The sequence below is a fragment of the Entelurus aequoreus genome, linkage group LG18 (assembly GCF_033978785.1).
Source record: "Entelurus aequoreus isolate RoL-2023_Sb linkage group LG18, RoL_Eaeq_v1.1, whole genome shotgun sequence".
NCBI classification, from domain to species: Eukaryota; Metazoa; Chordata; class Actinopteri; order Syngnathiformes; family Syngnathidae; genus Entelurus; species Entelurus aequoreus.
In genome coordinates, this window is record NC_084748.1 from 46,838,746 (window position 1) to 46,854,924 (window position 16,179).

Below are 16,179 nucleotides of genomic sequence, written 5' to 3' on the forward strand. Positions count from 1 at the left end.
CACAGTGCATTCTGCTTCCCATGTGTCACGGCCAGGACCAAAACACAAATACTTTCCCCGCAAATCATCCGTGAAGTTGCATTTACGTTTTAGGCATTTCTTGTTTCATGTCTCTCTCCACTCACTAGCTCTCTCGCTCTGTGTCTCCGCCCCTCCCTCACGAATGTTGCTACGTGCGCGCACCTTCAGTTGTTGTTTTTTTAACCCCTTCTTAACTTAACCCTGGACGTACATTGAAAATACACGCAACCCTAATTCAAAATGCCGTACATTTGAGGCATTTGAGAAACCCCGCCCGGACACCCCCGCAAAAGAGGACATGTCCGGGGAAAAGAGGACATATGGTCAGCCTACCTAGCACCTCCAAAACCCTCAAATCTAGTGGGCTGGCTCAGGGTGGAGGACAGAGTAAAACAACTTGCACTGAGCCTAGTCTATAAAATCCGCTACACCTCCCTGATACCGAAGTACATGTCAAACTACTTCCATAACATAAATGACCGCCATAACCACAACACCAGGGGGAGCTCCGCTAACCACGTTAAACCCAGATTCCGAACTAACAAAGGTCTTGACTCATTCTCTTTCTATGCCACATCAATGTGGAATGCACTCCCAACAGGTGTAAAAGAAAGGGCATCTCTATCCTCCTTCAAAACCACAATAAAAGAACACCTCCAGGCAGCTACAACCCTTGACTAACACCCTCCCCTCCACATAATACCTCTTTGGACTATAAATAATCAAATGTAAACAATCAAACAATCAAATGTAGACACTTTTTCTTATACTTTCTGATCTCTATGTCCACTACTTGCTGTACATATCCTACCAAGTCAGTCCTACACTGTTTCAATATCCATTTCTCTGATGATGCAATTGTTGATGCTGATTGTTGATGTCTGAAGTGTTGATACCAACCAAACCTAACCCCCCTCCCCTCCATATCTCACACCCCGTATTGTAAATAATGTAAATAATTCAATGTATATACTCTGATGAGTATCTTGTGTGATGACTGTATTATGATGATAGTATATTTTTGATAGTATTTGATAGTATATATCTGTATCATGAATCAATTTAAGTGGACCCCGACTTAAACAAGTTGAAAAAGTTATTGGGGTGTTACCATTTAGTGGTCAATTGTACGGAATATGTAATTCACTGTGCAACCTACTAATAAAAATGTCAATCAATCAATCAATCAGCAGCCTGATATTGACAATAAAAAGTTGTTCTCGCAATTGTTTGATATGGATTCCAATCATAACCAAGCATGCATCACTGTGGCTCTTGTCTCAAAGTATTGTCACGACCTGTCAAAATCACACCGTGATTTATTTTGAGTTTTTTGGTTTTTCCTGTGTGAAGTGTTTTAGTTCTTGTCTTGCGCTCCTATTTTATTGTTGATTGTCATGTCATTTACGAATGTACTTTGTGGACTTACATGCTTTACACGCTGTAAGTCTTTGCTGTCGTCCAGCATTCTGTTTTGGTTTTTTTTACTTTGCAGCCTTTTTAGTTTTAGGTTTGCATAGCTATCCTTAAAGGCCTACTGAAATGAATTTTTTTTATTCAAACGGGGACAGCAAATCCATTCTATGTGTCATACTTGATCATTTCGCGATATTGCCATATTTTTGCTGAAAGGATTTAGTAGAGAACATCGACGATAAAGTTGCAACTTTTGGTCGCTGATAAAAAAGCCTTGCCTGTACCGGAAGTAGCGTGACGTCAACAGAGGAAGGACTCCTCAAAATTTCCCATTGTTTTCAATGCAGCTAGAGCGATTTGGACCGAGAAAGCGACGATTACCCCATTAATTTGAGCGAGGATGAAAGATTCGTGGATGAGGAACGTTAGAGTGAAGGACTAGAATGCAGTGCAAGACATATATTTTTTCGCTCTGACCGTAACTTAGGTACAAGCTGGCTCATTGGATTCCACACTCTCTCCTTTTTCTATTGTGGATCACGGATTTGTATTTTAAACCACCTGGGATACTATATCCTCTTGAAAATGAGTCGAGAACGTGAAATGGACATTCACAGTGACTTTTATCTCCACGACAATACATCGGCGAAGCTCTTTAGCTACGGAGCTAGCGTGATAGCATCGGGCTCAAATGCAGATAGAAACAAAATAAATAAATCCCTGACTGGAAGGATTGACAGAAGATCAACAATACTATTAAACCATGGACATGTAACTACACGGTTAATAATTCCCAGCCGACAAAGCTTAACAATGCTGTTGCTAACGACGCCATTGAAGCTAACTTAGCAACGGGACCTCACAGAGCTATGATAAAAACATTAGCGCTCCACCTACGCCAGCCAGCCCTCATCTGCTCATCAACACCCGTGCTCACCTGCGTTCCAGCGATCGACGGAAGGACGAAGGACTTCACCCGATCATCCGTGCGGTTGGCGGCTAGCGCGTCTGCTATCCAAGTAAGTCCTCCTGGTTGTGTTGCTGCAGCCAGCCGCTAATACACCGATCCCACTTACAGCTTTCTTCTCTGCAGTCTTCATTGTTCATTAAACAAATTGCAAAAGATTCACCAACACAAATGTCCAGAATACTGTGGAATTATGAAATGAAAACAGAGCTTTTTTGTATTGTATTCAACGGGGTACCAATACTTCCGTATCAACCGTTGACGTCACGCGCATACGCCATCATATCTAGACGTTTTCAACCGGAAGTGTGGCGGGAAATTTAAAATGTCACTTTATAAGTTAACCCGGCCGTATTGGCATGTGTTGCAATGTTAAGATTTCATCATTGATATATAAACTATCGGTAGTAGTGGGTTTCAGTAGGCTTTTAAGCTTAAATGCCTTTTCTTAGCGGCATTCGCCTTTTGTTTATTTTTGGTTTAACTTTAAGCATTATATACCTTTTTACCTGCACACCATTGTCGTCGTTCCCGACATCTACAAAGCAATTAAGCTACCTGCTGCCACCTACGGTTATGGAAGAGTATTACACGGTTACCCTGCCGAACTCTAGACAGCACCGACACTCAACAACGGCACATTTGCGGATTATAATTACTGGTTTGCAAAAAATATTTTCGACCCAATTAGGTGAAATTACCTAATCTCACACTAGTGTGCCGCGGCACAGTGGTTGAAAAACACTGGGTTAGGGTGTGGCGATATCCCCATTAACTATAGAAGAGATCAAATTTGGCGTATTTATAAATGATGGTAACATGGAAATGTTTGTCAACATTATTATGCGCCATTTTTTTCTACATAAATGTCGATTTATGAAATTAATTTCTTAATTGGCTTGATCATTTAAAATGATCAATTAAATCTTGGAAACTGATTAAAAATACACAAGTCCTTGTTTTTGAACGGCTCTTTTGTCAAAGAGCCACAAGTCCCACCTCTAAAACCCGACACAAAGTAACAACATGTCAAAAATTGGAAATCTCCAGATTTTATTCCAACTCACCGCACTTCCGGTGTCTGCATTTGTGCTACATCGACAAACAAAAGAATCGAATACACACACAAACACATATTTGATGGCGAGAGAAAAGTAGTTTGTGGAACTTGATGAAGATAGGTTGTCAGAACAATAAAGTGCGTGTAAATGACTAAATGTAAAAAAGAAAGGCTCCTACGACCCGGAAGTGGGATCATTTATTTCAATGCGGTGACGTCATAACTACCTTTTTTTTGTAGCTTTTTCCTATTTCACAAAGTAAACAACCACGCAAGTATTGAGTCAAAAATCGTACACAAAGGGATGATTAAATATTGTTTTTGACGAATACTGCACGTTTAAGTCATTGTTGACGTGGCAGTGACGTGTTCAAACCACCAGAGGTCAGTATAGTACAATAACTGCATTAAAACCCGCAACACTGCATTGCTTTTCTTTTTTTTTTCATGTGTGAGGACACTGAAATCAACAAAAAATAGGTTTATTAATTGTGCAAATATCCCAGAATGAATAAAAAAATGTGTATGCTTGATAAAACACATTTAATATGTGAAACTGTCATTTGTCCTCCTGCTTTGGTTTCTACATGAGTGCTACTTCCCTTTTTTTAAGATCTCACTGTTGAAGTCACATTCTGTTTTTAAAAATGTATTCAAGCATAAAAAAATGCATCCTAGCTCAAGTGAGCTCATTTAGCCTAAACACCTGCGTGAAGTTGAACTTTACGCCATTTTTTTGTTACATTTTCTACATTTCCTTCCGTACTGAGCCCTTATGCGCGTACAACAGGGGGGTCCAAACTACGGCCCGCGAGACGTCGTGACTTAAATCAGGAATCTTGAGAGTGCCTTTATTTTGAAAGGCTGCTTTTGTTGCTCCCGTTTCGGAGCCACCAATGACCTGCAATAATGCCCTAAAAGAAAAACTGCACAAGATATACTTATAAGACCCAATGCAAACAACCTTCCCCCAGTCATGGTGCGAAAAAACAAAAAAACAAAAAAAATAAATCCAACCAACGCAAAATGTCAACAGACATGGTCACACATGACACAACATGCTCACTGAACTTTGTGGATATTATTTAAAAAAAAAAAAAGTCCAAACACAGAACTAATATTTGCCTAATATTTGTCTGTAATATTATATCATTAAGTGATATTATTGTGGTAATATTTGGCTGTAATATTATATCATTTGGTAATATTATATTATTAAGTATTATATTATATTATTAAGTAACATTATTTTGGTAATATTTGGCAGTAATATATTATCATTAAGTAATATTATTGTGCTAATATTTGGCTGTAATATTATATTATTAAGTAATATTATTGTGCTAATATTTGGCAGTAATATATTATCATTAAGTAATATTATTGTGCTAATATTTGGCTGTAATATTATATTATTAAGTTATATTATTGTGCTAATATTTGGCTGTAATATTATATTATTAAGTAATATTATTGTGCTAATATTTGGCTGTAATATTATATTATTAAGTAATATTATTGTGCTAATATTTGGCTGTAATATTATATTAATAAGTAATATTATTGTGCTAATATTTGGCTGTATATTTTATGTTATATCATTGTGCTAATATTTGGTTGTAATATTATATTATTAAGTAATATTATTGTGCTAATATTTGGCTGTAATATTATATTATTAAGTAATATTATTGTGGTAATATTTGACTGTAATATTATATCATTAGGTAATATTATTGTGCTAATATGTGGCTGTAATATTATAACATTAAGTAATATTATTGTGCTATTATTTGGTTGTAATATATCTTTAAGTAATATTATTGTGCTAATATTTGGCTGTAATATTATATCATTAAGTAATATTATTGTGCTATTATTTGGTTGTAATATATCTTTAAGTAATATTGTGCTATTATATGGTTGTAATATTATATCTTTAAGTAATATTATTTTCCTAATATTTGGCAGTAATATTATATTGTTAAGTAATATTATTGTGCTAATATTTGGTCCATCACATTTTTGTAACTGTTAACAAGGCGGGAGTTATAATGAATAAGTGGAAAAGCCCCATTGGTTATATGATAAGTGGATATTAGGGAAGTGTGCAGTAACATGCTTGACCACACCACATGAGCACAGAAAAAGGTCATACAGTCTACAGGGAACACAACTTTCAAGAGAGAAAGGTGAAATATTTGTGTTTTGTTTCCATGATGCACTTTTAGATTGTACTTTTATGATATACAGTAGCAGATCTATAACCAAACAGTTATATTTTCTAGGAATTTCTTATTAAATAGAGGAACAAAGTCTACATTGAACAATCATTAACATTATCAAGAGTTTAGGCCAGGGCTCCCCAAACATACATATATATATATATATATATATATATATATATATATATATATATATATATATATATATATATATATATATATATATATATATATATACACAGTATATACACTGTACATACATACATACATATATACAGTATATATATACTGTACGTACATATATATATACTGTATATATATATATATATATATATATATATATATATATATATATATATATATATATATATATATATATATATATATATATATATATATACATATACATACTTACACACACATATATATACACTGTACATACATAATACATATACAGTATACATACATATATATATATATATATATATATATTTAATAAAGTGAAATACAATTAAGGCAGGGGTGTCAAACTGCTTTTTTATTGAGGGCCACTTGGTAATGATGGCTGCCACATTAATTGATGTGACGACTACAAAACATGACTTGGTGGACCACATTAATTAAATGTTGGAGCAGGCCACTTTCAATGTGCTGGCAGATCACATTGAATGACATGGCGGGCCACTCTAAAGGATGTGGCAGACCACATTAAACGTGTGTGTTTTTACAGAATATATGTGTGTGTTTTTACAGAATATATGTGTGTGTTTTTACAGAATATATGTGTGTGTTTTTACAGAATATATGTGTGTGTTTTTACAGATTTTATGTGTGTTTTTACACAATATATGTGTGTGTTTTTACTGAATATATGTGTGTGTTTTTACAGAATATATGTGTGTGTTTTTACTGAATATATGTGTGTGTTTTTACAGAATATATGTGTGTTTTTACAGAATATATGTGTGTGTTTTTACAGATTTTATGTGTGTTTTTACAGAATATATGTGTGTGTTTTTACAGAATATATGTGTGTGTTTTTACAGAATATATGTGTGTGTTTTTACAGATTTTATGTGTGTTTTTACAGAATATATGTGTGTGTTTTTACTGAATATATGTGTGTGTTTTTACAGAATATATGTGTGTGTTTTTACAGAATATATGTGTGTGTTTTTACAGATTTTATGTGTGTTTTTACAGAATATATGTGTGTGTTTTTACAGAATATGTGTGTTTTTACAGAATATATGTGTGTGTTTTTACAGATTTTATGTGTGTTTTTACTGAATATGTGTGTGTTTTTACAGAATATATGTGTGTGTTTTTACAGAATATATGTGTGTGTTTTTACAGAATATATGTGTGTGTTTTTACAGAATATATGTGTTTTTACAGATTTTATGTGTGTTTTTACAGAATATATGTGTGTGTTTTTACAGAATATATGTGTGTGTTTTTACAGAATATATGTGTGTGTTTTTACAGATTTTATGTGTGTTTTTACTGAATATATGTGTGTGTTTTTACAGAATATATGTGTGTGTTTTTACAGATTTTATGTGTGTTTTTACAGAATATATGTGTGTGTTTTTACAGAATATATGTGTGTGTTTTTACAGAATATATGTGTGTGTTTTTACAGAATATATGTGTGTTTTTACAGAATATATGTGTGTTTTTCCAGTATTATGTGTTTTTTTTATAGTATTATGTGTTTTTACTGTATATGTGTGTGTTTTACAGTAAATGTGTGTTTTTACAGTATATATGTGTGTTTGTACAGTATGTGTGTGTTTTTGGAGTATAATGTGTGTTTTTACAGTAGAAGTGTGTGTTTTTTACAGTATTATGTGTTTTTAAAGCATAAATGTGTATTTTTACAGCACAAGTGTGTGTTTTTACAGTATTGTGTGTTTTTACAGTATAAATGTGTGTTTTTACAGAATATGTGTGTGTTTTTGCAGTATTGTGTGTGTTCTTACGGTATATATGTGTGTTTTTACTGTATATATCTTTTTACAGGATGTGTGTTTTTACTGTATATGTGTGTGATTTTACCATATACATGTTTTCACAGTATAAATGTGTGTTTTTACAGAATATGTGTGTGTTTTTTCAGTATTGTGTGTGTTCTTACGGTATATATGTGTGTTTTTACTGTATATATCTTTTTACAGGATGTGTGTTTTTACTGTATATGTGTGTGATTTTACCATATACATGTTTTCACAGTATAAATGTGTGTTTTTACTGTATATGTGTGTTTTACCGTATATGTGTGTTTCTACAGAAACAATGTGTAGTTTTGCAGTATGTGTGTGTTCTTCCAGTATTTGTGTGTGTTTTTACAGTATATGCGTGTGTTTCTACAGAAAAAATGTGTAGTTTTGCAGTATTGTCTGTGTATTCTTTCAGTATTTGTGTGTGTTTTAACCGTATGTGTATTTCTACAGAAAACATTTGTAGTTTTGAAGTATTGTGTATGTTCTTCCAGTATTTGTGTGTGTTTTTACAGTATGTGTGTGTTTTTACCGTATGTGTTTCTACAGAAAACATTTGTAGTTTTGCAGTATTGTGTGTGTGTTCTTACAGTATTTGTGTGTTTTTACAGTACATTTGTGTGTTTCTACAGAAAATGTGTGTAGTTTTGCAGTATTATGTGTGTGTTCTTCCAGGATGTGTGTTTTCACAGTATATGTGTGTTTTTACCGTATATGTGTGTGTGTTTTTACCGTATACAGTATGTGTGTGTTTCTACAGAAAATACGTGTAGTTTTGCAGTATTTGTGTGTTTTTACCATATATGTGTGTTTTCACAGTATAAATGTGTGTTTGTACCGTATATGTGTGTGTTTTACCGTATATGTGTGTTTCTACAGAAAAATGGTGTAGTTTTGCAGTAGTGTGTGTTCTTCCAGTATTTGTGTTTTTACAGTATATGTGTGTGTTTTTACCGTATATGTGTGTGTTTCTACAGAAAATGTGTGTAGTTTTGCAGTATTATGTGTGTGTTCTTCCAGTATTTGTGTTTTTACAGTGTATGTGTGTGTTTTTACCGTATATGTGTGTGTTTTTACCATAAAGGTGTGTGTTTCTACAGAAAATTTGTGTAGTTTTGCAGTATTATGTGTGTTCTTCCAGTATGTGTGTTTTCACAGTATATGTGTGTTTTTACCGTATATGTGTGTGTGTTTTTACCGTATACAGTATGTGTGTGTTTCTACAGAAAATACGTGTAGTTTTGCAGTATTTGTGTGTTTTTACCATATATGTGTGTTTTCACAGTATAAATGTGTGTTTGTACCATATATGTGTGTTTCTACAGAAAAATGGTGTAGTTTTGCAGTATCGTGTGTGTTCTTCCAGTATTTGTGTTTTTACAGTATATGTGTGTGTTTTTACCGTATATGTGTGTGTTTTTACAGCATATATGTGTGTGTTTTTACCCTATATGTGTGTGTTTCTACAGAAAATGTGTGTAGTTTTGCAGTATTATGTGTGTGTTCTTCCAGTATTTGTGTTTTTACAGTGTATGTGTGTGTTTTTACTGCATATGTGTGTGTTTTTACCATATATGTGTGTGTTTCTACAGAAAATTTGTGTAGTTTTGCAGCATTAAGTGTGTTCTTCCAGTATTTGTGTGTTTTTACAGTATATGTGTGTGTTTTTACAGCATGTGTGTGTTTTTACCGTATATGTGTGTTTCTACAGAATATGTGTGTAGTTTTGCAGTATTATGTGTGTGTTCTTCCAGTATTTGTGTTTTTACAGTATGTGTTTCTACAGAAAATTTGTGTAGTTTTGCAGTATTTGTGTGTTTTTACAGTGTATGTGTGTGTTTTTACAGCATATGTGTGTGTTTTTACCGTATATGTGTGTGTTTCTACAGAAAATGTGTGTAGTTTTGCAGTATTATGTGTGTGTTCTTCCAGTATATGTGTGTGTTCCTACAGAAAATGTGTGTAGTTTTGCAGTATTGTGTGTGTTCTTCCAGTATTTGTGTGTGTTTTTACAGTATATGTAAGTGTTGTTACAGCATATCTGTGTGTTTTTACCGTATATGTGTGTGTGTTACTACGAGGAAACATGTGTAGCTTTGCAGTATTATGTGTGTGTTCTTCCAGTATTTGTGTGTTTTTACAGTATGTGTGTGTTTCTACAGAAAATGTGTGTAGTTTTGCAGTATTTGTGTGTGTTTTTACAGTGTATGTGTGTGTTTTTACAGCATATGTGTGTGTTTTTACCGTATGTGTGTTTCTACAGAAAAGTTGTGTAGTTTTGCAGTATAAGTGGGTGTTCTTCCAGTATTTGTGTGTGTTGTTACAGCATATCTGTGTGTTTTTACCGTATATGTGTGTGTGTTACTACGAGGAAACGTGTAGTTTCGCAGTATTATGTGTGTGTTCTTCCAGTATTTGTGTGTGTTTTTACAGTATATGTGTGTGTTTTTACAGTATATGTGTGTGTTTTTACCGTATATGTGTGTGTTTCTACAGAAAATACGTGTAATTTTGCAGTATTGTGTGTTCTTCCAGTATTTGTGTTTTCACAGTATATACGTGTGTTTTTACAGCATGTGTGTGTTTTACCGTATATGTGTGTGTTTCTACAGAAAAATGGTGTAGTTTTGCAGTATTGTGTGTGTTCTTCCAGTATTTGTGTGTTTTTACCGTATGTGTGTGTTTCTACAGAAAAATTGTGTAATTTTGCAGTATTGTGTGTGTTTTTACTGTGTATGTGTGTGTTTTCACCGTATATGTGTGTGTTTCTACAGACATTTTGTGTAGTTTTGCAGTATTATGTGTGTGTTCTTCCAGTATTTGTGTTTTTACAGTGTATGTGTGTGTTTTTACAGCATATGTGTGTGTTTTTACCGTATATGTGTGTGTTTCTACAGAAAATTTGTGTAGTTTTGCAGTATTATGTGTATGTTCTTCCAGTATTTGTGTGTTTTTACAGCATATGTGTGTTTTTACCGTATACGTGTGTGTGTTCCTACAGGAAAAATGTGTAGTTATGCAGTATTATGTGTGTGTTCTTCCAGTATTTGTGTGAGTTTTTACAGTATATGTAAGTGTTGTTACAGCATATATATGTGTTTTTACCGTATATGTGTGTGTGTTACTACGAGGAAACATGTGTAGTTTTGCAGTATTATGTGTGTGTTCTTCCAGTATTTGTGTGTGTTTTTACAGTATATGTGTGTGTTTCTACAGAAAATTGGTGTAGTTTTGCAGTATATGTGTGTGTTTTTACCGTATATGTGTGTGTTTCTACAGAAAATGTGTGTAGTTTTGCAGTATTGTGTATGCTCTTCCAGTATTTGTGTTTTTTTACAGTATGTGTGTGTTTTTACAGCATATGTGTGTTTTTACCGTATACGTGTGTGTTTCTACAGAAAATGTGTGTAGTTTTGCAGTATTATGTGTGTGTTCTTCCAGTATATGTGTGTGTTTTTACAGTATTATGTGTGTGTTTTTACCGTATATGTGTGTTTCTACAGAAAATGTGTGTAGTTTTGCAGTATTATGTGTGTGTTCTTCCAGTATTTGTGTGTGTTTTTACAGTATATGTGTGTGTTTCTACAGAAAATTGGTGTAGTTTTGCAGTATATGTGTGTGTTTTTACCATATATGTGTGTGTTTCTACAGAAAATGTGTGTAGTTTTGCAGTATTGTGTGTGTTCTTCCAGTATTTCTGTGTTTTTACAGTATGTGTGTGTTTTTACAGCATATGTGTGTTTTTACCGTATACGTGTGTGTTTCTACAGGAGAAATGTGTAGTTTTGCAGTATTATGTGTGTGTTCTTCCAGTATTTGTGTGTGTTTTTACAGAAAATGTGTTTTTTCAGAAAATTTGTGTAGTTTTACAGTATTTGTGTGTGTTTTTACAGCATTGTGTGTGTGTGTGTGAGCCTCCTGTAAGGGAGAGATAAGCACTGCTGTGTCAAAGCTCTGTCAACCCCCAGAACCATCACACACACACACACACACACACACACACACACACACACACACACACACACACACACACACACACACACACACACACACACACACACACACACACACACACACACACACACAGCTGCATGGAGAGTAAATCATTTGATGTCTAATCCTGCGTGTCATGTGATGCTGACGTGTGACCACCACACTGACGTGTGACCACCACACTGACGTGTGACCACCACACTGACGTGTGACCACCACACTGACGTGTGACCACCACACTGACGTGTGACCACCACACTGAATTTGGTCCTCACAGTTTTTGATGAGTAAACACTTTCTGACCTCCTGCTTTACAAGTACATACTGTGCCATTCCACACACGTACAGTAAGTACGTACAGTACCATATATTACACAGGGGTGTCCAAACTACGGCCCAGGTCCACTGGGAGTTATCGGGGACCAGGTCCACTGGGAGTTATCAGGGACCAGGTCCACTGGGAGTTATCAGGGACCAGGTCCACTGGGAGTTATCAAGGACCAGGTCCACTGGGAGTTATCAGGGACCAGGTCCACTGGGAGTTATCAAGGACCAGGTCCACTGGGAGTTATCAAGGACCAGGTCCACTGGGAGTTATCAGGGACCAGGTCCACTGGGAGTTATCAAGGACCAGGTCCACTGGGAGTTATCAGGGACCAGGTCCACTGGGAGTTATCAAGGACCAGGTCCACTGGGAGTTATCGGGGACCAGGTCCACTGGGAGTTATCAGGGTACCAGGTCCACTGGGAGTTATCGGGGACCAGGTCCACTGGGAGTTATCAGGGACCAGGTCCACTGGGAGTTATCAGGGACCAGGTCCACTGGGAGTTATCAAGGACCAGGTCCACTGGGAGTTATCAGGGACCAGGTCCACTGGGAGTTATCAAGGACCAGGTCCACTGTGAGTTATCAGGGACCAGGTCCACTGGGAGTTATCGGGGTACCAGGTCCACTGGGAGTTATCAGGGACCAGGTCCACTGGGAGTTATCGGGGTACCAGGTCCACTGGGAGTTATCGGGTACCAGGTCCACTGGGAGTTATCAAGGACCAGGTCCACTGGGAGTTATCAGGGACCAGGTCCACTGGGAGTTATCGGGGTACCAGGTCCACTGGGAGTTATCGGGGACCAGGTCCACTGGGAGTTATCAAGGACCAGGTCCACTGGGAGTTATCAGGGACCAGGTCCACTGGGAGTTATCGGGGTACCAGGTCCACTGGGAGTTATCAAGGACCAGGTCCACTGGGAGTTTCCACATTCATTTGAAAATATCTGACACTTCCTGTGAAACTTGTCACCACCCTGTGGACAATGTGAGTGAATGAGTGACCATGAATTGTGAGTTGAAGTGGACACAGCATTTACTTATACGACCCGATCCAAACAACCTTCCCTAGTCATGGCACAAATAAAACAACACAACACACACGGCCACGCATGACACTGAACTTTGTGGAGGTTAATACAAAATAAAAAAACAACATCCATTCACCATAAAAAAAAAAGCAAAATGACACACATTTCAAAGTATTGCAATGCATGATGGGAAAACACTCGCCACACTTGTCCATGTTTGACACATTTTAGCTGCTGGATATTTCTGATGACATTATATTGTCACGTTAAACACTCATTTTTAAGGTGTGGAGGCTTTTATTTTGTAGTAGTAGTAGTAGTCGTGACTTCCTTGTTCATTTACTGAATCTGCTCAACTTCCTTTGTTTTCACTTTGTGACGCCGAGGCCACATTGGGGCCACATGGGGGCCACATGGGGGCCACATTGGGGCCACATGGGGGCCACATTGGAGCCACATTGGGGCCCACATGGGGGCCACATGGGGGCCACATGGGGGCCACATTGGGCCACATTGGGGCCACATGGGGGCCACATGGGGGCCACATGGGGGCCACATTGGGCCACATTGGGGCCACATTGGGGCCACATGGGGGCCACATTGGGCCACATTGGGGCCACATTGGGGCCACATGGGGGCCACATGGGGGCCCACATGGGGGCCACATGGGGGCCACATGACACTGGAGTGTGATATAGATCACACTGTACTTGCAATGGAAACACAAACAGTCACCTGGAAAAAATCAGATCTTGAAAAAATCAGATTTGGACCATTTTGACCTGCAGTGTAAACATAATCTAAATTATGTATTATGTGTATTTTTACTGTATATATATATGTGTGTGTTTTTACTGTATATGTGTGTGTGTGTTTTTACTGTATATATATATGTGTGTGTTTTTACTGTATATGTGTGTGTGTGTTTTTACTGTATATATATATGTGTGTGTTTTTACTGTATATGTGTGTGTGTGTTTTTACTGTATATATATATGTGTGTGTTTTTACTGTATATGTGTGTGTGTGTTTTTACAGTATATGTGTGTGTATTTACTGTATATATGTGTGTGTTTTACAGTATGTGTGTGTTTTTACTGTATATACAGTATATGTGTGTTTTTACAGTATGTGTGTGTGTTTTTACAGCATGTGTGTTTTTACTGTATATGTGTGACTTTACTGTATATGTGTGTTTTTGCAGTATTATGTTTGTGTTTTTACAGAATATGTGTGTGTTTTTGGGCCACTTTGTAATCTAAATGTCCAATTATATTCATTATTAATGATATATCTATTATACTAATATAATGTGTACATATACACATAAATATACATACACACACACATATATACATACATATATATATATATATATATATATATATATATATATATATATATATATATATATATATATATATATATATATATATATATATATATATATATATATAGTTATTTTACGTGCATTTGGCTTTCGGCCCCCGGGCCCAATTTCCTGAGCTCAATGCGGCCCCCAAGTGGAGAAGTTTGGACACCCCTGCAGTCTCACATGCATCCACTCCCACTAGACTCCCACGTGAAGTGTTCCACAAGACATCAAGAATCTTCTTATTAAAAGGTCCAAAGTTGTGGTGGATTGGTCCAACTCCTGCTTCGAGGTCGACTGAGTCAACAACTGGAGTCAATAAATAAGATTTGATAAACTCTAAAACTGGAATGTACAACGTTCTAAGTGCTCCACTCCTGTTGCATCCAAGAAAGGCATTTCTGTCATATTTTGGGCTGGTGGGCACCCGAGGTGGCCTTCTCCAGGGAGGAAGTCCCAGAGCCTTTGGTCGCCGCCAGCCCTCGACTTCCCGCGGCAAGGTCGTACCTCCCAGCCGCCGTCGCCTGCTTCTCGTCCGCCGCCTTAGTCTGCTGCTCTTTGCTCTTGGAGCCCTCCTGGGAGCCCAGCTTGATGGGGCCCAGCACGTTCTTGGCCACGGTGGTCAGCTGGCTGACAAAGCTGGTCTTGTCTCCGGGGGAGACGGGACGTGACTTGCAGAGGGAGGGTCCGCACAGGGAAGGAGTGACGCCGGTCGGGGAGGGAGAGGGCGAGGGCGAATGCTCCTCCAGGACCTCCAGGCGACACTTGTCCTCCCAGTCCAGCGTCCCCCGGTAGCAGTTGACCGCCCCCAGACCTTGCCTCACTTTGCCCAGAGTCAGCGGCTGTCCGTGCGGGGGCACGGCGGGGGCAAGGACCCTAACTGGCAGTTTGGGGCTCTTGGAGGCTACGTCTGAAGTCCTTGAATCACCGCTCTCGGTTTTTCTCAAGCCGTCCCCCATACCAAAGGGTTTAAAGACTTTCCGCATAGCGAGCGGACTCGCAGTCAGTGTCTTGATGATGTTTTTGTCCGCAGGTGTGGCCGAGTTCTTGTTGAACGCAGCACACAGTAAACTAGGACCGTTGTTAGGGTCTCCAACCTGCTTTGGTTCCCTTCCCCCTGCTTTGTGGTGCGTTTTACAGTCAGAGAGAACACTTTTGGCTGCCTTGAGGTCAAGTTGTTTTGGAGTCGGGCGCTGGGGGACCTTCTCAGCCCCGTCTCCGGTTTTGGTAGTAGTGCTCGAAGCGGTCGTTGAACCCAAGGGCTCTGCGTGAGGCTTTCTCGCCAAAGATGTCTGGGCGGCAGCGGCGGCGGCTTCAAAGCGGCTTAGCCTCTCCAGGACCGTCTCACTTCCGGTCTCTCTTCCTCGCTCCTTCTCGTCCCTCTCTCTGCCAGCCATGAGCAGAGTCTCCCTGCTGAGCGGCGACTCTTGCCTGCCCAATCTTCTCACGGGCTTCAGCACGCGGGTCTCCGAACCCGTGGAGGATGCGGAACTCGGCAGGGGTGGGGGGTTCGGAGGTAGACTCTCCCCGTCTGTCTCCAGCAGGCTCTGGAGGCCCAGCTCGCACAGGAAGGCGTCCTTGCGGTACTCGGAGTGCTGCACCTCAAGGCTGTGCTTCCTCAACGGACCCCCGAGTCCTCCGGTGGTGCTGGACTGGGTCAAAGGCGAGCCCAGCTTCTCCGCCGACTGCACGCGCTTCAGAAGGGGCGACCGCGGGGGCTCCGCACTCTTTGGCCGGGGGCGGACGACCGGGGGCGAGGAGTGGAG

General features: G+C 38.3%; 1 protein-coding gene across 3 annotated transcripts in view; it reads right to left on the bottom strand.

Annotated features, from left to right (window-relative positions):
• Nucleotides 1-14,513: 14,513 nt before the first annotated feature.
• Nucleotides 14,514-16,179, bottom strand: part of LOC133634203 (microtubule-associated serine/threonine-protein kinase 1-like) — a 382,209-nt gene continuing 380,543 nt past the window's right edge. For all 3 annotated transcript variants that reach the window (XM_062027288.1, XM_062027287.1, XM_062027289.1), the window contains one exon: nt 14,514-16,179. This exon is cut by the window's right edge and continues 257 nt beyond it. In XM_062027288.1, coding sequence (XP_061883272.1) covers nt 14,818-16,179 — 1,362 coding nt within the window. In that variant the 3' untranslated portion in view covers nt 14,514-14,817.